The following is a 25,099-nucleotide window of genomic DNA, read 5'->3' as shown; positions in this document are numbered from 1 at the left end:
TAGTTCGAACACTGGTTGTACCAATGTTTTTTTTTTTTATTGCAGAGCATAACACGTCTTGTCACAGCCACTGCAAAGTGGGGCTGGAGCTGCCGATGGGAAAACGAAACCTAAGCCGAGCACCGTGGCTCTTCGGGGGAGGGCAGAGGACTCTGGCTGTGCGGGGCGTGGCATTACAGTCTAGCTGCTATCGTTTTTCTAAGCAAAGTCTCTGTTACAAGTTCCTGGCAGTTTCAAAAGCTTATGAAAAACCTACATCATATCACAGAGCGTTAATCTCGCGATAAAAAAATTATCGCCGTTAAAATTGAGTCAAGTTAACGCGTTAATAACTCGACATTTTTGACAGCACTAATATATATATATATATATATATATATATGAGTGATTCCACGCTTATGGGTACTGAAATGGGGACATGAACTTATTCACCTAAAACCATTTCTTTTTTTACCATCAGGTCACAAAACATGTAATCTTTAATGAATGATATGTTAAAAGATAACTTTAATTTTCTGAGATGTAATAAAAACATATTTATATGCCAAAGTCAAGCCTATGAGTTCCAAAATGATGTCTGTTACATTACTTCTGTTACGATTGTCCATCTCGCGTCTGTTACAAATTAATCACAATCTAGCTATATACCATGTTAATCTTATTGAAAGAATGTGTATGTTTATTCTACTACACATGTTTATTAATTATATTTGCTAAAACATCACCTTCCTATGTTTCAAAAAGTAATTCTACATTGTTAAAATTGAGAATCTATATGTCCACAACACTTCTGTTACGTTCTGACTTTGGCATATAAATATGTTTTTATTACATCTCAGAAAATTAAAGTTATCTTTTAACATATCATTCATTAAAGATTACATGTTTTGTGACCTGATGGTAAAAAAAGAAATGGTTTTAGGTGAATTTTTAAAAATAAGTTCATGTCCCCATTTCAGTACCCATAAGCGTGGAATCACTCATATATATATATATATATATATATTTTTGTATACTTAGTACTTTTGCACTACTCCTTCACTGTCTTTTTCTCTTTATATATTTTGCTGCTGTCACAATGTAAATTTCCCCTTGTGGGATAATAAAAGCCTATCTTATCTTGAAAACCCACCAGCCGACTGCTCTGTGACGTTTTAATTGTGCGACAGTAATGACGTAAATAACGGCGCGACAGATTAGTCTTCTACATAGAATTCCCTAGATAGTGAACAGGAAGTAGTGAACGAGTGAGTGATTTCGGACACAGCAGCGGTATATTCCAGACTGTATTGTTTCCAAGATGGCGGCTTCGTTGGAAGAAGAATTTGAGGATGCACCTGATGTAGAGCCTTTAGAGCCGACGCTAAAAAATATAATCGAGCAAAAATCTCTGAAGTGGATTTTTGTAGGTGGAAAAGGTGGCGTGGGAAAAACGACATGCAGGTAATTTTAGTGTAAAACGTAGGGTTTGGATCTAAAGCTAGCCGGCTAAAGTTAGCTACCTAACCCTTTCACTGTCTAGCTGTTAGTATTGATTGAAGTTAGTTAGCTAGCTAGCTAACATTGTACATTTTTTTCAGTTTAATTTATGATTTATATTGTTTAGAAACGATAGAGTTATTTCTCTTTCGCTGACATGTTTGCATTTCTGTAAAAAAAAAAAAAAGTTAAATAATCAATGTGAAAGTTGGTATGGCCATAAGTGCACTGTGGATTAAATTACATTAAAAAAAAAACAAACAAACCTCCACCTCGTTAACTAAACAGCCAGCTGTGATTTATTTATTTATTGTTAACATTAGCAGAGAGGAGTTTACAAGGCAGGCTTTAACTTCTTAGTAAAGAGATTTAAGTCCATGTTCAAGGCTGGAATATTGAATCAGAATCGAATTTACTGCCAAGTTTGTTTTCACATAAGGAATGTGCTTTGGTGATGGAAGAGTTAAATTAGAAGAATTTAGCAAAGACTCTGAAATACACAGTGGTGCTTGAAAGTTTGTGAACCCTTTAGAATTTTCTGTATTTCTGCATAAATATGACCAAAAACATCATCAGATTTTCACACAAGTTCTACAAGTAGATAAAGAGAACCCAATATTATACTTGGTCATTTATTTATTGAGGAAAATGATCCAATAGTACATATCTGTGAGTGGCAAAAGTATGTGAACCTCTAGGATTAGCAGTTAATTTGAAGGTGAAATTAGAGTCAGGTGTTTTCAATCAATGGGATGACAATCAGGTGTGAGTGGGCACCCTGTTTTATTTAAAGAACAGGGATCTATCAAAGCCTGATCTTCACAACACATGTTTGTGGAAGTGTATCATGGCACGAACAAAGGAGATTTCTGAGGACCTCAGAAAAAAACGTTGCTGATGCTCATCAGGCTGGAAAAGGTTACAAAACCATCTCTAAAGAGTTTGGACTCCACCAAAACACAGTCAGGGCCTCTGCATGCTCTTGCGACAAGGCTTTCGCAGATAGCTTTTCGCAGACAGTTGTAATTTATCGTTGAGCGGGGAGTAATAGGCGTGCGCGATGTTATTCACCGACACAACGCAAGGGTGCGCAAAGTCGCGAAATCGCTAAGAGTAGTTGGTGGGTGTGGTTAGTGGAGTGTTTATCCTCCGGTTACTTATAATGACTAGAACTGGAGTCGTATAGATGTACGCACTTCCTCAGTCCCTCGATCAACCGCTCTTCATGCTGCTCCATCTTCGCTCGTGTTTTTAAAAATGGCGGTCGTGAAAACAAACCAAACCGGGAAAGTAGGGAAGCGGAAGTGCGTGTACAGCGGATGTAGAGTGGACCAATCAGAGCCCTCTTGTCTGCGACGCTGTCTGCGAGGCTTCTGCGGTGGTCACAGTTTTTGGGAGGTGCGCGCAGAGCGTCTGCGAAGGTGGGGGGGAGCTACGCAGACGCCATCTGCGAGGACTGGGTTGTCAGCATAAATTGGCCTTCAGACAGATTGTGTACAAATGGAAGAAATTCAAGACCATTGTTACCCTCCCCAGGAGTGGTCGACCAACAAAGATCACTCCAAGAGCAAGGCGTGTAATGCTGTGTTCACACATATACCGGTACGATAGTGGTATAACTGTATCGATACAAAGTATACCGGTACAGTTTAATGCATCTGTCCACACTAGCGAGAAATGTTTGCGGTTTTCTTTCACGGTAGTTGAAATGCGCATGCGCGAAATGTTTCCGTGGTTACCGAGTAACTTCCCTCCGAGAATATGGCGGATGAAACAACGTGTGTCTGCTTTTTGTTGTCAATGTACAGTCTGTATTTCTGGTGGTCATTTATTCAGTCGAATCGTATAAAACGCGCGAGGCAGTTGAGAAAGAAATAAACGAATCTCCATTCTTCACTATTTTATTCAGCGAAGGCATCGATTGAGGTGTGTGACTTTGCGCATGTGCATTATATTTATATTGATACAGAACCGCTTCATCTGTCCACACTACAGCGAAGCGCTACAGTACCGATACTGTACCGGTACGAAACCCATACATTTGTGGGTTTCGTACCGATACAGTTATACCGCTACAGTACCGGTATAGTTGCTAGTGTGGACAGGTGTTGCGGTCCGAAAGTAGTATCGTATCAGTACAAAATCCCTAGTGTGGACAGGGTAAAATAGTCAGCGAGGTCACAAAGGACCCCAGGGTAACTTCTCAGCAACTGAAGGCCTCTCTCACATTGGCTAATGTTAATGTTCATGAGTCCACCATCAGGAGAACACTGAACAACACTGGTGTGTATGGCAGGGTTGTAAGGAGAAAGCCACTGCTCTCCAAAAAGAACATTGCTGCTCATCTGCAGTTTGCTAAAGATCACATGGACAAGCCAGAAGGCTTTTGGAAAAATGTTTTGTGGACGGATGAGACCAAAATAGAACTTTTTGGTTTAAATGAGAAGCGTTATGTTTGGAGAAAGGAAAGCACTGCATTCCAGCATAAGAACCTTATCCCATCTGTGAAACATGGTGGTGGTAGTATCATGGTTTGGGCCTGTTTTTGCTGCATCTGGGCCAGGACGGCTTGCCATCATTGATGGAACAATGAATTCTGAATTATACCAGCGAATTCTAAAGGAAAATGTCAGGACATCTGTCCATGAACTGAATCTCAAGAGAAGGTGGGTCATGCAGCAAGGCAACGACCCTAAGCACACAAGTCGTTCTACCAAAGAATGGTTAAAGAAGAATAAAGTTAATGTTTTGGAATGGCCAAGTCAAAGTCCTGACCTTAATATAATGGAAATGTTGTGGAAGGACCTGATGTGAGCAGTTCATGTGAGGAAACCCACCAACATCCCAGAGTTGAAGCTGTTCTGTACAGAGGAACGGGCTAAAATTCCTCCAAGCTGGTGTGCAGGACTGATCAACAGTTACCGCAAACGTTTAGCTACAGTTATTGCTGCACAAGGGGGTCACACCAGATACTGAAAGCAACAGGTCACACACTTTTGCCACTCACAGATATGTAATCTCATCTTATTATCTGTAGCCGCTTTATCCTGTTCTACAGGGTCGCAGGCAAGCTGGAGCCTATCCCAGCTGACTACGGGCGAAAGGCGGGGTACACCCTGGACAAGTCGCCAGGTCATCACAGGGCTGACACATAGACACAGGCAACCATTCACACTCACATTCACACCTACGCTCAATTTAGAGTCACCAGTTAACCTAACCTGCATGTCTTTGGACTGTGGGGGAAACCGGAGCACCCGGAGGAAACCCACGTGGACACGGGGAGAACATGCAAACTCCGCACAGAAAGGCCCTCGCCGGCCACGGGGCTCGAACCCAGAATCTTCTTGCTGTGAGGCGACAGCGCTAACCACTACACCATCGTACTGCCCCGTGGCTGCTGCTTATAACTAAAATAGTTTTCTGATCCCATGTCTATACAGTAAATATCGCATATGTACGTTATCAATTCTACTCGCCTCATCTCTGACGAGCGTCACCAAGCTGTGAGCAGCATCAGGGCTTGGAGTGTTTTGGTTACCGATTTGTTCAAAATCCAGTGCGGTGAACTAGATCTGTTTTCAAAACGGTAAGAAAACGCTCGTTCATGAATTGTCTTAGAAGCATTGTTTAGTACTAATGAGCACGTTTTGTTTCACAAGTGTAGTGTCAAGACTCAAAAAAAAAAAAATTAAAGCAAATAGCAGAAGTTTAATATCGGCTTCTCAATATATCTACCAAAAAACTCAACAAAAAAAAAAAAACTTTCAGAACAACCAAACAAAAGCTGTGATAATCAAAAGGTAAATTTTCTTCAAATAAACCCCACTTTCTTGATCTCAAGTCAGTAGCCTTGGCGAACCACGAGGTGGATTTCGTTAATCTTTTTATCTGCTGATTATCTTCAGATACTACAACGTTATAACGAGGTTTCTCTTCTGGTTCTGATCGGTTCCGAAGTTTATCAAGAAGTAGAACAGGTAATCAAACTCGATCGGGATAAGTGCTGATTTGGCTACGAAGGCTCACTATTGTTATGCTCATAGAACACAATGACATCATGGCTTCACCACTCGTTGTTTGATAACGCGAGATCAACTGTTCGTATCGCGAGATCACGATTCGCCGTTCTGCCGATTGTAATGCTTGTGTGTATGCGCAGTGCGCTATTGTTACTCATTCTTACCTTCTGACAACACTAGGGTTGGGTATTGAAAGGGTTTCATTCGATACCAGTGCCAAATCGATACTTTCAAAACGGTGCCGGTTCCTAAACGGTATTTAAATCTGTACTTTCAAAAAAAAAAAAAGCAGCACACTCGCACAGAATTTGTAATGAAGCAATGACTTTTTATTCCTAAGGCAAAGTCCAAGGTCAAATTGAACAACAACAGATTACTTTAAATCCCTTAAATAATAAATAAAGATAAAACAAATTCACATTGTACTGTACTTCAACAATTGTACACAACTGTACAGTACATTAACTTATTCTAATGACTAGCAATGCCAGTGCACATGGAACAGGATAATGAAATGCCAAATGTTCCATGAAATGAAAGGCGTAACTAGAAAGATCACAAAATATAAATTCATTTAAAATATCAATTCATTAATTTATTTTGAACATGCTACATAATGCTGTTCTCATAAACTCCGCATTTAGGACTATCGTTATTCATATGCTGAGCTGTTTTTTGCTACCGACTAAACGGCAACATTTCATAGGCTTACAACCAGAGTCGAACGCATTTAATGCGATTGATTCGTTGTGCCTTCTTAACGTGTACAAGTACAACACTTGCTCATCAAATATGACTTACCTAACCTGTCAGCCTGACAAACGCATTTTCACACAAGCTGAGAGACTGTATCTGTGCTACTCGAAACATTTACGCCTACATTTAACAATAGGAATTAGCATGCATCAATTGTTTAGCAGTGTTCAAAAAAATACTCACTTGAAGAACAAATGCTGCTATTATCATCATCATCATCATCATCCAGTATGTCCACGCTAGCTGGGCTGGGAGCTCCATCGCTTGGGCTGGGCATGGGGACTCCCACGTTGGATGCTTCCGATGTACTTGCTATAGAGGGCTACCGCATGACGTCACCGTGCCGCGAGATTTTGTTAGGCGCCATATTGGAAGACCAAGTACATGCACTCACAATATAAAACAAAGTACGAGCGAGAGTGAAGTGACACGATGGATGATAATTCGGGTTATGTGAGTACATTACCAGCTGCAGAAAGGGCACGGTATGTGGAGAAACTGGCTGTGATTGATGGGTTTGACCCATATGATAAGACTCAGAAAAAATTATGTGAATCCAAGCACACAGTTTAACGCAAAAGTTCGTTTATATCCTGACCTTGTCAGCTGTCAGATTTATGTTAATGGACCCAGTAAGCTGGTAAATAATATATATATTTTTTTTCTTTACCAAATTCTAACAGAAAACGAGAGCGCCCGAAAGGGAAAACCGAGCCGAGCCGCCTCACGGCTGTAATGCAAATTGCTTTCCTTCTCGGTATACAAGTGCGCTTCCATGGCAGGGAAAAAGAAACTACATTTTGCCGCCTATGTAGTCCCCTATTTAAACAAATAGGAGTCATTCAGGATTCAGCCATGTTTTTGCTCCGTGTTTTTACTCGACCAAAGTTATACAGTATTATGAGCTTTAAATTGCATAAATAAAACCATTTGGTAAAACTTTGAAGAAGATTGTACTGGTTTAAAGTTTTTACCTAACGTTTTCATGTCGACTCCAATTAATACACTAGTAGAATCGATGACTAGTTTAGTAGGCCAAAACTTTTTTCAATTTTTGACTGTACCAGCCTGAAAAAACTTGCGACAGTCAAATGGAAAAAAAGCAAGCTGGTCAGGTTGTACTGGACTAATCTATGACTGATGAGTACAGTCAGTGATACTAGTACTGATACAATAAAACAGACGACTGTAATCTGGTAGGCAGCACGATTTATATTATTTCTCCGTGTCAGATACATAAGGAGGACCGGACACCAATTCTGCCATCTGTTTGCTACCCAGACATTGTAAACTATTAGTTGTTTACACCCAGTGCCTACACTGCTGATGACTTGAAAGCCTACAAAGGGCTACAGGCTTAAGGCCTCTGCATGCTCGTGCGACAAGGCTTTCGCAGATAGCTTTTCGCAGACAGTTGTAATTTATCGTTGAGCGGGGAGTAATAGGCGTGCGCGATGTTATTCACCGGCACAACGCAAGGGGGCGCGAAGTCGCTAGGAGTAGTTGGTGGGTGTGGTTAGTGGAGTGTTTATCCTCCGGTTACTTATAATGACTAGAACTTTTTTTTTTTTTTTATAATGACTAGAACTGGAGTCGTATAGATGTACGTACTTCCTCGATCAACCGCTCTTCATGCTGCTCCATCTTCGCTCGTGTTTTTAAAAATGCCGGTTGTGAAAACAAACCAAACCGGGAAAGTAGGGAAGCGGAAGTGCGTGTACAGCGGATGTAGAGTGGACCAATCAGAGCCCTCTTGTCTGCGGCGCTGTCTGTGAGGCTTCTGCGGTGGTCACAATTTTTGGGAGGTGCGCGCAGAGCGTCTGCGAAGGTGGGGGGGCTACGCAGACACTGTCTGCGACGCTATCTGCGAGGACTGGGTTGTCAGCATAAATTGGCCTTTACAATTATGTTGTTAGTGGCTTGGTTCGTGATATTACAGCTGTTAAGAATAACCTACACATAGTTATGGCCAAGGTAATCTTGTTGATATTTATCTTTTAATAATATATCTTTTCAGTTGAAAAATTAATACTTTTTGTTACTATTAAGGTATCCATAATTTAGGTTAATTTATCCAAATTATACATATGTATTTATGATATATGCCTACACAACAACTATGCTTTATTTATATAATAGGAGGGAGAGCAAGCCCCAAACCATCCTAAATTATTATTATTAAATTGTAGAAGTCTGGGAGGCTTGCTCCTCATACAGTTATCAACTTGAGGTCAATTTATCATGTTTTAAATCTGAATTTCTTGCGTTTGCTTACCTCAGTGTCCGCAGATCATGCACAGACTTATCCATTATATCCACAGTTTTTTGCCAAGTCTCACACAGGTTTCTTTCAAGTCTACTGTTGGGCCAATAAATCATAAATAAAACAGCTCAGATTTGTTTAAGTCGTTTGCCACTCCACTTTATTCTCGTGGGTTCACATACCGCTGCCGTTATTTCCCCCTAATCACGAGTTTGTTGGTCTTCCAAAATGGCGCAGGGTCTGTTTACTTCCGGTTTCGGGTGACGTCAGTGAAAGGGGTCTATAGGGTCACGTTCACAGAGGCTGTCAAAAACGGTGCAAGCTTCGGCCTTTAGATGGATCCCATGTGTGACCAAATGTTTCATTAAATTTGACGTGTTCCTGCTTTTGCATGAAAATGTCCTCAAACGTTTGTTGCACGTGGAAGTTTCAGCATCCTTTCTTGTAAAATATAACCATACTTTGGAACGTTTGCTTGAGACAAGATCTTGACCTTTCTGCCTGCTGAGTGTGTAGGTCTACTGAATACGGTGCCGCTGTTAACAGTGAACACCAGAGGGCGCAGCTGTGTATTTTGTGGCACCAAAATTCATGTTGTATTTCGGACTGATTACTACCGTTGATGTTCGCCCCGGTGCCATACCTGTACCAAATTTCGGTACCCAACCCTAGACAACACGATGACATCGTGGCTACTGCCTCGCTTCGCCTCTATGAGGCAGCAGCCACAAAAATGGTCCTTCTCCTCAAAGTAAATTACCTCTTCGCAACGATTCCGACCCACTAATGCCTGGTTTAACTCACTTAATTAGATAAGTAAATTAGGAGGGGGAAAAAGGAGAGCCGTGAATAAATAAATCACACTATCCCACATAGACCTAAAAAAAAAAAAAAACCACGCACAGACACATCCATGAAATCCAAACACAGAGATAGGGAACCCCATTACTTAATACTTGAGCTCACTACGTCTGTCTGTTTTGGCCCTTTTCCACTACCCTTTTTCAGCTCGCTTCAGCCCAACACGGCTCGCGTTTCGACTACCTTAGAGCAGCACGACTCGGCTCGCTTCAGCCCTGCTTAGCACCCAAAACTCGCACGGTTTTGGAGTGGGGCTGAAGCGAGCCAAACCGAGCTGAGTGAGGTTGGGGGCGTGAGGAGACACTCCCCTGTGCACTGATTGGTGAGGAGGAGTGTCCTCACACGCCCACACACGCCCCGCGAGCACGCTGGGATCTGTAAACACCGTAAACCCGGAAGAAGAAGAATTACGAATTACGAGAATTTCTGAAGCCTTATGCGCCTCGCCTCATCTATACGCTCTTGCCAGTATCTGTTGGCGTTGTCGGTGACAACAAGCCACAGCACCAAGACCAGCAACACTAACGACTCCATGTCCTCCATGTTTATTGTTTACTATCCGGGTCGTTAGACTACCGCTTAAAAGGTCACTGATGTCACTGTTTGCGCTGCTTAACGACATCACGTGACGTCCACCCACTTTCGCTAACTCCACCCAATGTGTCCACCCACTTCCAGCCAGCACGGTTCAGCGCGGCTGTAGTCGAAATGCAACTCCAACAGCCCCACTCAGCTCGACTCAGCTCGACTCAGCCCGACTCAGCACGGCACGGCTCAGCCCGACTCAGCCGCGTTTGTAGTGGAAAAGCGGCATTTGTGTTTGTATTTCATGGATGTGTGTGGTTTAGGTCTATGTGGGCTAGTGCGATTTTTATTTATTGATGGTTCTTCTTTTTTTAAAATTGTCTTGCTGTTTTTAAACTTTGGTTGTTTTAAATAAATAGAATAAAGAAAAAAATGAAGATGGAGAAGAGACGTGATGAGTGCGTGAGAGGAAGAGAATATGTCTAATGGGCTAAATCAATAACCAAGCTGTACACCGTGTTCCAGACACTTGGCTGAACTTCAGGACACACACTTTGCCTCTCATGGGCTTTGTGAACAGTCCTGGGTTTCGTCACAGGTGTTTTGTTTATTTATCGTATGGCTGGTAATATATGTTTTTCCCTTCCTCTGCTTGTTTCGCAGCTGCAGTTTGGCCGTGCAGCTGTCCACGGTGAGGGAGAGCGTCCTCATCATCTCCACCGACCCAGCACACAACATCTCAGACGCCTTCGACCAGAAGTTCTCCAAAGTTCCCACCAAAGTGAAGGGCTACGATAACCTCTTCGCCATGGTCAGTTCTCTCCCTGCAAAACCCCTCGTGTTGAGGAACTGATCAGAGTTTTTTCAGTTGGAAGACACAATTATTTGTTTTTCCTGCAACATCTTTTCACAAAAAATTCTGTTTAATGTTTCTGTCTCTCGTTTCATGGTTTCCTTTCTCACCCCAGATACTGTTTCATTCAGGAGTATGACGTTATGGTTCATCAGCTTCCTTAAGGTCTTCAGTACTGATCATGTTACGTTTTCCTTTTTACAGTTATTGGTATTTTAAAAAAAAAATCATGAAATGGTCCACATAAGGCTAGATTTATTTTTTTCATTTTTACAAAAGAAAGTGCGAAAGTCCTGAGCAGGACAATGAGGATTAAAATCGAGCATTTTACAACTGGAGATATTTATTCCAACTAAATGCAGATGTTTACTCCAACTGTAGTCCTAAATGCAGATGTTTGCTTTGCCTGTAGGAACAAAAGCTGTCGGGCCAAAGGCAGGCGTTTGCTCTGGCTGTAGGGCCAAAGGCAGGCGTTTGCTCTGGCTGTAGGGCCAAAGGCAGGCGTTTGCTCTGGCTGTAGGGCCAAAGGCAGGCGTTTGCTCTGGCTGTAGGGCCAAAGGCAGGCGTTTGCTCTGGCTGTAGGGCCAAAGGCAGGCGTTTGCTCTGGCTGTAGGGCCAAAGGCAGGCGTTTGCTCTGGCTGTAGGGCCAAGGGCAGGCGTTTGCTCTGGCTGTAGGGTAGGGCTGGGTATCACCAGATACCTCACGATACGATATTATGGTGATATTTTGCCCACGATAATGATAATATCACGGTACAGCGATTCTGCGATAATCGATATATTGCAAGAAATTTCAACCACATCACGATATCTGTGTCACTGAAGAAAATCAGAATTTATTGACCACTGTAAAATTACATTTCACATACATAACTACACACTCTTGCCAGACATGTATTTGTCTCTATTCCACTGCTGGCAAAACCAAGAGTTGCTTCACTACAACATACAGAAAATTCCCATTTCTGTGCTAGTATTATCAACTTTTCTGTAAGCATGGACACATCAGTGCTGCTTAACAAGCAGAATCAAATTGCTTTATGAAAACTTAAAACTTGCACTGCATATACTTGCATATACTTGCAAAACTTGACTGCATATACATTTCAGTGCTAACACTAATCAATTTGTTCTTTGTAAACTTGAGAACATATACCGGAGAACATTTAACTTGTGCTTATTTTGCAGGAACAACACACTGTCTGAAACACATTGAAAAGTGCAGTGGGCATCTTAGTCTCCCTGAGCACAATTATGAAACAAAGCGCAGTGTGGGTCAGTGTCCACACACTGAAACTGAACTGAAACCTCAGTGAATCATGTTTCTTCTGAACTTTGAGTAAATACTCAAAATAAAATGCAGTGTCTCACACACACTAAAATTGAAAATGCAAGATAAAGTGCAGCTGCTTGCCTTTGGCCTTAAATGACAAAATTAAGTTCACAGTTACAGTAAGTCACACATCACTGAAGTAGACGGGAGGACTTTGGCGCTGTCCAGTGTAGTTTGCTTCAAGTCGGGTTTCGGTGGCTCCGGCTGAGCTAATATGTCAGGGTGGTGTCGTGCTAAGTAAGTTCGCAAGTTTGTTGTGTTACCTGAATATCTAATTGGAGCGAAACAGGTTTTGCAGAGTGCGTACTCTTTGTCCGGCTCACTGTTTTTTTTTTTCTCCTTTCCTTTGGAATCCAAAGTGCCTCCAAACATCTGCTTTAAAGTTCGGCGGCGTCTCTAGGTTTACGTTAACAGCCATGCTTGCTTGTTTTTTTTTTCCTCACTGCAACCGCCGGGGAAAAAAGAGATGAAGAGTGCCTTGCAGTGAGGGAGCGGCACAGCGACGCGGAGCGGAGGTGCGGAAGTCGTACTGGATTTACAACCCGTCTGAAACATGATTTATTATTTGAAAAAATATCGATATTCAAATTTTGAGCATCGATATTGAATCGGAAGACAAAGTATCGTGATATATCGCCATATCGATATTTTTGCACACCCCTACTGTAGGGCCAAGGGCAGGCGTTTGCTCTGGCTGTAGGGCCAAGGGCAGGCGTTTGCTCTGGCTGTAGGGCCAAGGGCAGGCGTTTGCTCTGGCTGTAGGGCCAAGGGCAGGCGTTTGCTCTGGCTGTAGGGCCAAGGGCAGGCGTTTGCTCTGGCTGTAGGGCCAAGGGCAGGCGTTTGCTCTGGCTAGATGTTTGCTCTGGTGGTAGGGCCAAAGGCTTTACATTTTATATTACCTTTTATATTATTTACACTAATATAAGTGCAGTAGAATGTACCCATTAAGTGTTGCTTGGGAATCGCCTCAATCCATCGCTCACTTCCCTCCTCCTCTCTGTCTTTGCAGGAGATCGACCCGAGTCTGGGCGTGGCCGAGCTGCCGGACGAGTTCTTCGAAGAGGACAACATGCTGAGTATGGGCAAGAAGATGATGCAGGAGGCCATGAGCGCTTTCCCCGGCATCGACGAGGCCATGAGCTACGCCGAGGTCATGAGGTCAGACACCACGCCCACCGGTGGCTCTTTTTAATGAACACTCATCCATCCATTATGTATCCCGCTGTGTCGCAGGACTAACAACCGCTCACACTCGCATTCACACCTTCGAGTAGCCAGTTGACCAAATCCACATGTATTTGGGCTGTCGGAGGAAACCGGAGCACCAGGAGGGAACCTCGCACAGGCAGAGAACATGCAAACTCCTCCATATAGAAAGGCTACACCACCCTGCTGCCATGAACACACACACGCCTAGATTTCTATTCTCTATTTGTATCCCTGAGGATTTTGTTCATGTCTGTATCGTCTACGTGTACTCGTAAACATCTTCGTTTAAGAGGTGAAAAGATGGATTTCTTCGCAATCCATGATATCGGCCTTATTTAAATCTGCTTTATCTGTTTAACGTGCTTCATATCAGCTCCATCAACAAAAGCTTTCCTTCAATTTGAAACATTAAACAGTTTTAACTAATTAATTAGCAAGTCTGAGTATCCGAAAAAAGGAATGAAAGGCATGTTTGAGAAAAATGAAAGCTCATGGATTGAGAGAAATGATTTCACTCAGTGTGAAGCACAAATTCATAACACAAGCCTAATCACTGAAATTTAATTATTTTTAAATTACGTTAAGTGGAAAGTCATTATCCTAACAGCATTGATATTTTTGATTATTCTGTATATAAATTATTTTACAAGAGCAGTTATATTCTTGTCAGTTTGTGTAAGATGTTTTAATTAAAATCAGGTCCTATTAATTAACATGTTGTTTATCTTTATGTAAAAATATATATTGTTAGAAATAGATATTTTTAATGAAATGAAATGAGATGTGGAAGTTTGTTTTTTTTAGCCACCAGGTGGCGCTAAGAGATCTGTCTGAATTATTCAGTCGACCCGCTTTACTGTAATTTCCTGATTATGTACATCGTCCTTTCTTTCTCACGCTCTGCTGCAGGTTAGTAAAGGGCATGAACTTCTCTGTGGTGGTGTTCGACACGGCTCCTACAGGCCACACGCTGCGCCTGCTCAACTTCCCCACCATCGTGGAGCGAGGCCTGGGCCGCCTCATGCAGATCAAGAACCAGATCAGCCCCTTCATCTCTCAGGTCTGCGCAACTGCATGCTGTGTGTGAGAACCTGATGGAGATTAGAAATTTAGTTTATTGCGGTTCGCCACAAAAGATAAATAATTACAATAATTAAAGTAAATGCAAAGAAAAAAAACCCCAGAATTGAATACAACCAAATACAGAACAATCAACAGGGTGGCAAGAGACAATAACGGGGCTCGTGCCCAAATTGAAAATTGTCCCTTATGCTAAAAAGGGGAAAAGAAAATTTATTTTTATATATAAAATATAACACAGTGGTGTTAGTGTTTGCCCCCTTCTTGATTTCTTTTTTTTTTTTTTTTGCATGTTTGTCACACTTAAATGTTTCAGATCTCATCTCATTATCTGTAGCCGCTTTATCCTGTTCTACAGGGTCGCAGGCAAGCTGGAGCCTATCCCAGCTGACTACGGGCGAAAGGCGGGGTACACCCTGGACAAGTCGCCAGGTCATCACAGGGCTGACACATAGACACAGACAGCCATTCACACTCACATTCACACCTACGGTCAATTTAGAGTCACCAGTTAACCTAACCTGCATGTCTTTGGACTGTGGGGGAAACCGGAGCACCCAGAGGAAACCCACGGGGAGAACATGCAAACTCCGCACAGAAAGGCCCTCGCCGGCCACGGGGCTTGAACCTTCTTGCTGTGAGGCGACAGTGCTAACCACTACACCACCGTGCCGCCTATGTTTCAGATCATCAAGCAAATTTAAATATTAGACAAAGATAACACAAGTAAACACAAAATGCAGTTTTTAAATGAAGGATTTTATTATTAAGGGAAAAAAAAAATCCAAACCTACACGACCCCGTGTGAAAGTGATTTCCTCCTCTATTAAAACATAAATTAACTGTGGTTTATCGCATCTTTGGAAAGCTGAGTTCAATTTCTCTGGCCACACCCAGGCCTGATTTACTGCCGCACCTGTTCTCAATCAAGAAATCACTTAAATAGGACCTGCCCGACAAAGTGAAGTAGACCAAAAGATCCTCAAAAGCTAGACATCATGCTGCGATCCAAAGAAATTCAGGAACAAATGAGAAACAAAGTAATTGAGATCTATCAGTCGGGAAAAGGTTATAAAGCCATTTCTAAAGCTTTGGGACTCCAGCGAACCACAGTGAGAGCCGTTATCCACAAACGGCGATGACATGGAACAGTGGTGAACCTTCCCAGGAGTGGCCGGCCGACCAAAATTACCCCAAGAGCGCAGCGACGACTCATCCAAGAGGTCACAAAAGACCCCACGACAACATCCAAAGAACTGCAGGCCTCACTTATTGTACCTCAGTTAAGGTCAGTGTTCGTGACTCCACCATAAGAAAGAGACTGGGCAAGAATGGCCTGCATGGCAGAGTTCCAAGACAAAAACTACTGCTGAGCAAAAAGAACATAAAGGATCGTCTCAGTTTTGCCAGAAAACATCTTGATGAGCCCCAAGATTTTTGGGAAAATACTCTGTGGACTGACGAGACAAAAGTTGAACTTTTTTTGGAAGGTGTATGTCCCATTACATCTGGTGTAAAAGTAACACAGCATTTCAGAAAAGGATCATCATACCAACAGTAAAGTATAGTGGTGGTAGTGTGAAGGTCTGGGGCTGTTTTGCTGCTTCAGGACCTGGAAGACTTGCTGTGGTAAATGGAACCATGAATTCTGCTCTCTACCAAAAAATCCTGAAGGAGAATGTCCAGCCATCTGTTCGTGACCTTAAGCTGAAGCGCACTTGGGTTCTGCAGCAGGACAATGACCCAAAACACACCAGCAAGTCCAGCTCTGAATGGCTTAGGAAAAACAAAATGAAGACTTTGGAGTGGCCTAGTCCAAGTCCGGACCTGAATCCGATTGAGATGCTGTGGCATGACCTTAAAAAGGCGGTTCATGCTTGAAAACCCTCCAATGTGGCTGAATTACAACAATTCTGCAAAGATGAGCGGGCCAAAATTCCTCCACAGCGCTGTAAAAGACTCGTTGCCAGTTATCGCAAACGCTTGATTGCAGTTATTGCTGCTAAGGGTGGCCCAACCAGTTATTAGATTTAGGGGGCAATCATTTTTTCACACAGGGTCATGTAGGTTTGGATTTTTTTTTCCCCTTAATAATAAAAACTTTCATTTAAAAACTGCATTTTGTGTTTACTTGTGTTATCTTTGTCTAATATTTAAATTTGTTTGATGATCTGAAACATAGGCGGCACGGTGGTGTAGTGGTTAGCGCTGTCGCCTCACAGCAAGAAGGTCCGGGTTCGAGCCCCGTGGCCGGCGAGGGCCATTTTGTGCGGAGTTTGCATGTTCTCCCCGTGTCCGCGTGGGTTTCCTCCGGGTGCTCCGGTTTCCCCCACAGTCCAAAGACATGCAGGTTAGGTTAACTGGTGACTCTAAATTGAGCGTAGGTGTGAATGTGAATGGTTGTCTGTGTCTATGTGTCAGCCCTGTGATGACCTGGCGACTTGTCCAGGGTGTACCCCGCCTTTCGCCCGTAGTCAGCTGGGATAGGCTCCAGCTTGCCTGCGACCCTGTAGAACAGGATAAAGCGGCTACAGATGATATGAGATCTGAAACATTTAAGTGTGACAAACATGCAAAAAAAAAAAAAAAAGAAATCAGGAAGGGGGCAAACACTTTTTCACACCACTGTATATATTGCCGTGGTGGGTAAGCTAACTTGACATTCCTAGACAGCCATAAGAGTTTGACTGGCGATACAAAGCAATCCATTTCTATAATGGCTTTTTTTTTTTTTAAAACCTTTTTCTACTGTCTTTTTTGACCCGAATTTTCATGTGCACTTGGGGAAAAAGTTTGCAGTTTTAACTTCTGTCATAAGTTAAAGCGAATCACTGGCCATAAGAGTTTTTTGGACTCAAGTTGGTCGCCACCGGAAGAAATTCACGTGCGAAATGGCGGATTTCTCAGGTATAACTTCTTATAATTTCTCCTTTTCTACCTTTATCATTCGCTCAACCCCTTCTGCACTGTTTCTTTTGCGAACATAGCATTGCTTCTTATGTATTTGAATCAGGACACGTCGTACGAATTTTCTTCTTTGCTTTACAGTACCACTCCAGTTAAGAACAGAAGGTACAACACCAGGTTTTAGATTTCTTTTTCCTTTGGTACTTGTTGTTCGATGATCAATTTCTTTCGGCGGTGACCAACTTGAGTCCAAAAAACTCTTTTACGGCCGATGATTCGCTTTAACTTACGACAGAAGTTAAAACCGCAAACTTTTTCCAAGTGCACACGAAAATTCAGGTCAAAAAAGACAGCAGAAAAGGTAAAAGCAGCTATTATAGAAATGGATTGCTTCGTATCGCTAGTCAAACTCTTATGGTCGTCGAGGAATGTCAAGTTAGCCTGCCCACCACGGGCTTGTTGCTACGGGGAAAATTGACATGTGACCAATTCCTGCAAATGACCTGTAGTAGTTCTTACGGAGGGGTGGAGCACAGAGGATGGCAGGACAGAGATCAGGTTCAACAAAGAGTTTTATTGTTACACTTTTCAGTGAACACAATATGTTGGGCACAGACACGCATGCACACACATCAGGTGTCTGGTTCGGGAGAGATCTCCTCTGCTCTCGCTGTCCCTCCCTAAATAGGGCTCCGCCCTCCTGTCACAGACCGGTGCTTGACCACGCCCCCGCTGCCACATGGCCTATTGACCATAGTTAACTGGTGATTAATTGAACGTTTTTTTCATCTTTTCTAAATGTACCCTAAAAGGATATTTTTCAAGTCTTTATGGTGTGGGAGTGGACAGATCTACTTGCTTTATGCAAATGCATGTGGCCAGGTCAGGAAGGATAAGGCTGGACACAGCAAAAAAATATTTTTAGTTGGTATTTTATTCCCCTGCTTCATTAAAAAAAAAAAGGTATCCTATGTGTACATGTGGCTGCTGCTTATAAATAAAATAGTTTTCTGATCCCATGTCTATACAGTAAATATCGCATATGTACATGTTATCAACTCTCCTCGGCTCATCTCTGACAAACGTCACCAAGCTGTGAGCAGCATCAGGGCTTGGAGTATTTTGGTTACCGATTTTATTTACTGTTTTTTGAACTAGATCTATTTTCAAAATAGTAAGAACACACTCGTTCGTGAATTGTCTTCGAAGTATTGTTTAATACTAATGAGCACATTTTGTTTCGTTTCACAAGTGTAGTGTAAAGACTCAGAAATTAAAGCGAATAGCAGAAGTTTGATATCGGCTTCTCAGTATATCTGCCAAAAAGCTTAAACTTATGCCATGTACACACGTAGCCGGGTATTTTTAAAACCGAACATTTTCCCCCTCTCCGTTTATAAAAATGTTTTATCCACACCACCTCGTCTTCGAAAAAAATCCCTTCCACACATAACCGAACATCTGCGTTTTCAATCACATTCATAAGCATTCCAAACCTGTAGATGGTTATTTCCCCAAATCCTACCCCCTAATCACATCGCCTGTGCTCTTGGAGCAGTAGTTGGGCTTCTAAGATTAAACATGTAAATAGCACCTGCACAATAATTAACGCTTTCGGCACTACTCCGATCCATTACTCTTTAGCTAGCCGCACACTACGCCGATTTTCAGCGTACCGAGCCAACTGAAGTCGCGAGTCAGGCGTAAAGACTAGTTTTCGATGGTACCGACTCATCTCACAGCCGATTCGAAAAACTAATCGGGAGCCAGACTGATCGGCGAGAGTCGCTAGCAATAGCCAATCATATCTTTCGCATATAACGCGTGACATCATTAAACACAATTTCTAGCGCGAGAAATACGTGTTGGTAGCACCTAATGCAGGTATATACTGTAATTCCATAGACTGAAGCTTTATCCATAGACACAGTGGGCTGGAAAGCCACTCTGCTCAAGTTGTGTGGCTGAATTCCAAATCGCTTTAACTCCCCTATATAAGTGCACTATTTAAGGTTGGGAATAATAGCTCATGCAGCCTAGATAGTGCGCTACATATTCCATGTTGTGTCATTTGTAATTCAGCCTGTAGCATCTTCAAGTGTTGGATTTAACAGTAACTATATCCAGTAGCCAATCACAAAGCTATTAAGTTGTCACGTGTCGCTTCAATCGCGACTGCACTCGTCAACAGTCGGGGGATATGTGCGTGCCCTGTCGGGAGTCGGCTCTGAAATGGGTCGGTTCGGTACCGCGTGGATCGCCGTGGTGTGCGGCTAGCTTAAGTCCATGCTTAATCTGGCTTCTGCAGTAAACAAAGGTCGCACGTTTGACGTCAGGGCAGATTTGTTGTCATTTTTTTGGCGCAGATTGTGACGTTCTAAAACGCAAAACTCCGGTTATCTCTGTCTACACGAAAAGGCATACACGGAGTTTTCAAAAATCTTCACTTTGCCCGGAGTTTTTTTAAATATTCGTTTTTGATGTGTTTTCATGTGGATGACAGGCCAAAACGTAGAAAAATATCTTCGATTTAGCAGATACCCGGCTACGTGTGGACGGGGTCTTAGACTACCATTCAAAAGTTTGGGGTCACCCAGAGAATTTTGTGTTTTCCATGAAAAGTCACACTTTTGTATGTAGTAAAAGTTCATTATGTCTAACTAATTATAACTATTCTTTAAGTTCGTTTCTTAAGACAAGTATTTTTTAGGATGTTACCTTGTTTGTTGACAGTTTCGGCGAACACTTCCGCCTTCTTCAAAACAGTCACCAGATGTCGAGTGGTGACGTGCCTTATCAGCTGATGTACTCTATGGAGGCGTGAACGTCCTGCCCAATTGGACAGGTAGTCCATGCCTCCTGCTGTCAGGTCGCTGCCCCAGGACTGCACTCCAGGTGTGTGACAGCGCGTACGCTCCCTCATCCCGGTTCATCGTCCTCTGCGCCCGCTTGCGTATCTCCGCAATTCGCGCTGAAGAAAATAGATACCAGCGTTGGATTTTGGAGGCAGTGGAGATACGCAAGCGGGCGCAGAGGACGATGAACCGGGATGAGGGAGCGTACGCGCTGTCACACACCTTGAGCGCAGTCCTGGGGCAGCGACCTGACAGCAGGAGGCGTGGACTACCTGTCCAATTAGGCAGGACGTTCACGCCTCCATAGAGTACATCAGCTGATAAGGCACGTCACCACTCGACATCTGGTGACTGTTTTGAAGAAGGCGGAAGTGTTCGCCGAAACTGTCAACAAACAAGGTAACATCCTAAAAAATACTTGTCTTAAGGAACGAACTTAAAGAATAGAAAAGTCACACTTTTTTATTTACCACCATAAGTTGTAAAATGAATAGAAAATATAGTCGAGACATTTTTTCTGGCCATTTTGAGCATTTAATCGACCCCACAAATGTGATGCTCCAGAAACTCAATCTGCTCAAAGGAAGGTCAGTTTTATAGCTTCTCTAAAGAGCTCAACTGTTTTCAGCTGTGCTAACATGATTGTACAAGGGTTTTCTAATCATCCATTAGCCTTCTGAGGCAATGAGCAAACACATTGTACCATTAGAACACTGGAGTGAGAGTTGCTGGAAATGGGCCTCTATACACCTATGGAGATATTGCACCAAAAACCAGACATTTGCAGCTAGAATAGTCATTTACCACATTAGCAATGTATAGAGTGGATTTCTGATTAAAGTGATCTTCGTTGAAAAGAACAGTGCTTTTCTTTCAAAAATAAGGACATTTCAAAGTGACCCCAAACTTTTGAACGGTAGTGTACAAAACCTTTCCTTTGACCTTTCAGAAGGGCTAAACAAAAGCTGTGATAATCAAAAGGTAAATTTTCTAGAAATAAACCCCACTTACTTGATATGGAGTCTGTAGCCTTGGCGAACCACGAGGTGAATTTTGTTTATCTTTTTATCTGCCGATTATCTTCTGATACTACAACGTTATAACGAGGTTTCTCTTATTTCGTTTCTGGTTCCGAAGTTTATCAAGAAGTAGAAGGGGTAATCGAACTCGATCAGGATGAGTGCTGATTAGTTACGAAGTTTCGCTATTGTTACACTCATTCTTGCAACGCGATGACATCATGACTTCACCACTCGTTTTTGCGTACCTTTGATAACGCGAGATCAACTGTTTGTATCACGATTCGCCGTTCTTCTGATTGTAACGCACATGGGCAGTGCGCTATTGTTACTCATTCTTACATTCTTCCAACACGATGACTTAGTGGCTACTGCCTCGCTTCGCCTCTCTGAGGCAGCAGCCACAATAAAGCAGCGTTAACTTTATAATTTTAAAGGACATGGGACATGGATTTTTTTCTGGGTATAATTATGTATAAAGGACATAAGAAATGCCATCGAAATCACTGCAGGGCGTCAAAAATGTGAAAATCATCACATTATTCAACTTTTTTATACATCAGCGTAAAACAATGATTCGTTAATTAGCTAAGTGGTCACGTGACCCGTGACGTCACAAAAACTTTTCAAGGAGCCAGCGCTTGGGTATCTAATGTAAACAGGTTACCGAAATGGACACCATCGACAGTGACATTCCCGATGTTTCCCAGAGATGTGAAGTTAGACCCTATCAATTCGAACCGATAGCTGGAAATTCACATGAACATGGATCTTGTCTTTACTCTGACGGGTCAGATGATTCTGAGAGTGAGAGTTCATTCAATCCCCATGAAACTGAAAGCGGTCGGCTCGATAACACTTCCTGGTAAGTTAAAAACAATTCTGCTCAAAGGCTAATGATCTGTTGAAAGAAATATTATTTTTGTATCATACACTGAAAGTTCATCATAGATCTAGCTAAAGTCCGTTGCAAGCTAGTTATTTTTTTGCTGATATTTTTCGAGATTGATTGAGATACAATGCTTCCAGAGTCCGAGATGAAAACATTCAAAATGGCGAAACGAGTCAGAATTATGATAATCAATAATTGATACACCCAAAATTATAATACTAATCCTTACCGCATGAGGCCCATGGTAAAACCACACTTCCAGGAGGGGCTGCCGTCTGCCTCCCAAGCCGGCCGAGAGCGCTCCTCGTCGGGCACGGCCAGGCGGGCGAATGCCCTGGTCCGTCCGCCCTGTCTAAAAAATAATGGTACAACTCCGAGTGAAGGTATCAATGCGCTGTCGAAGCGCGCAGAAGGTGTTCGTACGCCTGTCATTATAGTGCGGACTTTCCATAGCATAGAAAATCGCCACGTTTCAATTTGTGTAACTGAACTTTGTTTCATGTCACTGGTCATATAAACCTAAGTAAACAGGAAAAACGCGGAAGAGTTTGGTCGCATCTAACTACAGCCCCAAAAAATACCATTGGCCATGCTGAGCCTAGCTACATTGCTAACAGGAGTAACAGCGCGTCTGACTGACTGGGAGGTCGCAATACACCATGATGTTCAATGTACGTTAAACACTCTAAAAACGAAACAATTTTCTTGTCATCCAAGACACAAAAACTATTTTGTCGCATTCGTCATCACGATTCACACTTCTCCATATTCATCTACCCGCTTGTGCTGTACCCGAAAGTTTTTGTGACGTATGATCACGTGACGGCGGCTCTTCCGGTTGTAAAATATGCATATCGGAGCTCGAGCAGAAATGCCATATAATCATCACGAATATAACGATTTTGCTGAATTCAATAGATAATTTTGTATTTGTTGATGCAATTATTTCATATTTTTAATGGAAAGAAACTGATATAGCGTGCATTTATGTTTCATGTCCCATATCCTTTAAGGGTTTCAGCACAATTCACTGTGAACAAAACAATACAGTATTTTCCTCTCGTTCCAGCCTCAAACTGTACGCTAAAATAAACTAAAACTCGCTGATGTGGACTCTGGACAGCAGTGGTGGCTATCTTTTAAATAAAGAACATAAAAAAATACAAAACCCAAATAAATACATTTGTTGAGCCACACAGCTCATAAAGATGTTTAACAGTAAAATGCAAAAACTCGGTGGGAAATATACAGAACATTCATGAGCAATAACTGCATTTATACACACTTTTGTAGATCACTCATGCATTTCTCAGAATAAAAGAATCTTTCTCACTCCAGTGTACAGCCCGTCTGCTTACACACCTGGACCTTAGCGCATCTTTTCTCAACCTCTGGACTATCAAAATACACTTTTTTTTTTTTTTTTTACATAAAATCAGAACGCAACAATCTAAGTTGATTCTGTACGTGAGTGCACTTTATCATGACTTTCGCCGACCAGCTACACGCTACATCGCTCACTCGCGCTTCCCTATTTCACAGAACGTGCATGCATCAGTCGCACGTAAAAAAAAAAAAACCAACGACCTTGATGGCGTTCAAAAGCATTTGCGTTAATGTGTTGTGATCGCGTTAACTTCGACAGCCCGGATCGAAATACAAAAGTCAGTGATTCATTTTGCTCCTAATGACTATGAGTCAAACTGACTCACCACATATTAAATCAGTGAGTCAAAAATTTCCAAAGCGAGTCAAAATTACAATACACACTTTGAAAACAAAAAACACAATAGTTATCACTGTCACACTTAAATCATTTAATTCCAACATGTGAACAATTGTGTGAGTTATTCATCTAAGCAAACAATAACAATAACAATTTTCAGAATAAAAAAAAGAAAAAAGTATGGAATTAAACAGAATAGTTACCGTATTTTCTGGACTATAAGCCGCTACTTTTTTCCTAGGTTTTGAACCATGCGGCTTATACAAAGATGCGGCTATTCTGTGGATTTTTCTTCCACCGCTAGGGGCGCTCTAACCGGAAGTAGAATCAAAAATAAGATAGACGAAAAATCAATGCAAAGAAGAATTAGCAGATCTTTAGCAGATAGAACACGCACGACAAATTACTAACTGGTAATTATTTTCAAATCCAGCGAAGATGATTAAAGTGACTTGTGGTTTCAAACACAGGAGAAATGAAGGTAAATAAATACCGGTTATTTTCTCTCGGTTCTGTTCCGTTTTAATCAGCAAAGTTGCTGCCGTGTTAAAAGGCACTGTTCGGAAAGAATCTGTTCAGGTACATACATGTACATTTACAGTACAAAATCGTTCTGTACATGCAGTAAATATCTAATTTTTCAACACAGATATCTGCGGCTTATAGCCCGGTGCGGCTTGTATATCTTTTTTTTAAAAATAGAGCGGATGCGGCTTATATACAGGTGCGCTCTATAGTCCAGAAAATACGGTATTATGGCTGTTTTGACTAGAATTCAAATGCTCCCGGACCCCACAAAGAAATCAATTTGCTTTGCACTTTCATGCGTTTATTTGGCATGATTTTCACATTAAATGCATTTTCAAATGTACTGCAGTAGCGTTGTTAATGTAAACACTCCTTATCGTTGACCGATGCTACTTCCGCCTAGTGTTTCTGTTAACTCGATCTCGATTGGTCAGTCTTTTTATATCATCCAATGAAAAATTTTCTACTATTAATTCATATTTCCTAAATTTCTAAACCTTTTTACTGAATACCATAGCAAAACTTTAACTGAATTTCCCATTTGATAGGCGCTATTCATATGTTTGTTAAGTAGAAACAAATTTAGATCAATCTTTTATTACCGCAAAGAAATGCTTTGGCAAACATAAATTTTATCGATTAGTACGAGAGAGCTATTTTCACTTGCTTCAAATCGAGGCTGGAAAGGATTTGCATATGCCGAAGCTTTCCAGCCAATGAAATTGCCGACACGTTGCTGACGGAATTAAACGAAGCTAGATATAGGCCCGCCAAGTAAAAAAGACTATAGT

The 25,099-nt window shown here is 42.0% G+C and overlaps 1 protein-coding gene across 1 annotated transcript in view; it reads left to right on the top strand.

Annotated features, from left to right (window-relative positions):
* The first annotated feature begins 1,274 nt into the window (after positions 1 to 1,274).
* The window catches only part of get3 (guided entry of tail-anchored proteins factor 3, ATPase), a 45,834-nt gene continuing 22,009 nt past the window's right edge, over positions 1,275 to 25,099 (top strand). The window contains exons 1-4 of the mRNA XM_060899035.1: positions 1,275 to 1,443; positions 10,570 to 10,717; positions 13,102 to 13,250; positions 14,211 to 14,361. Coding sequence (XP_060755018.1) covers positions 1,301 to 1,443; positions 10,570 to 10,717; positions 13,102 to 13,250; positions 14,211 to 14,361 — 591 coding nt within the window. The 5' untranslated portion in view covers positions 1,275 to 1,300. The remainder of the gene's footprint in view (positions 1,444 to 10,569; positions 10,718 to 13,101; positions 13,251 to 14,210; positions 14,362 to 25,099) is intronic.

This window comes from Neoarius graeffei, chromosome 18 (assembly GCF_027579695.1).
Source record: "Neoarius graeffei isolate fNeoGra1 chromosome 18, fNeoGra1.pri, whole genome shotgun sequence".
NCBI lineage: Eukaryota > Metazoa > Chordata > Actinopteri > Siluriformes > Ariidae > Neoarius > Neoarius graeffei.
Note: the sequence above shows the minus strand (reverse complement) of the source record. Positions and strands in the feature narration are given on the sequence as shown.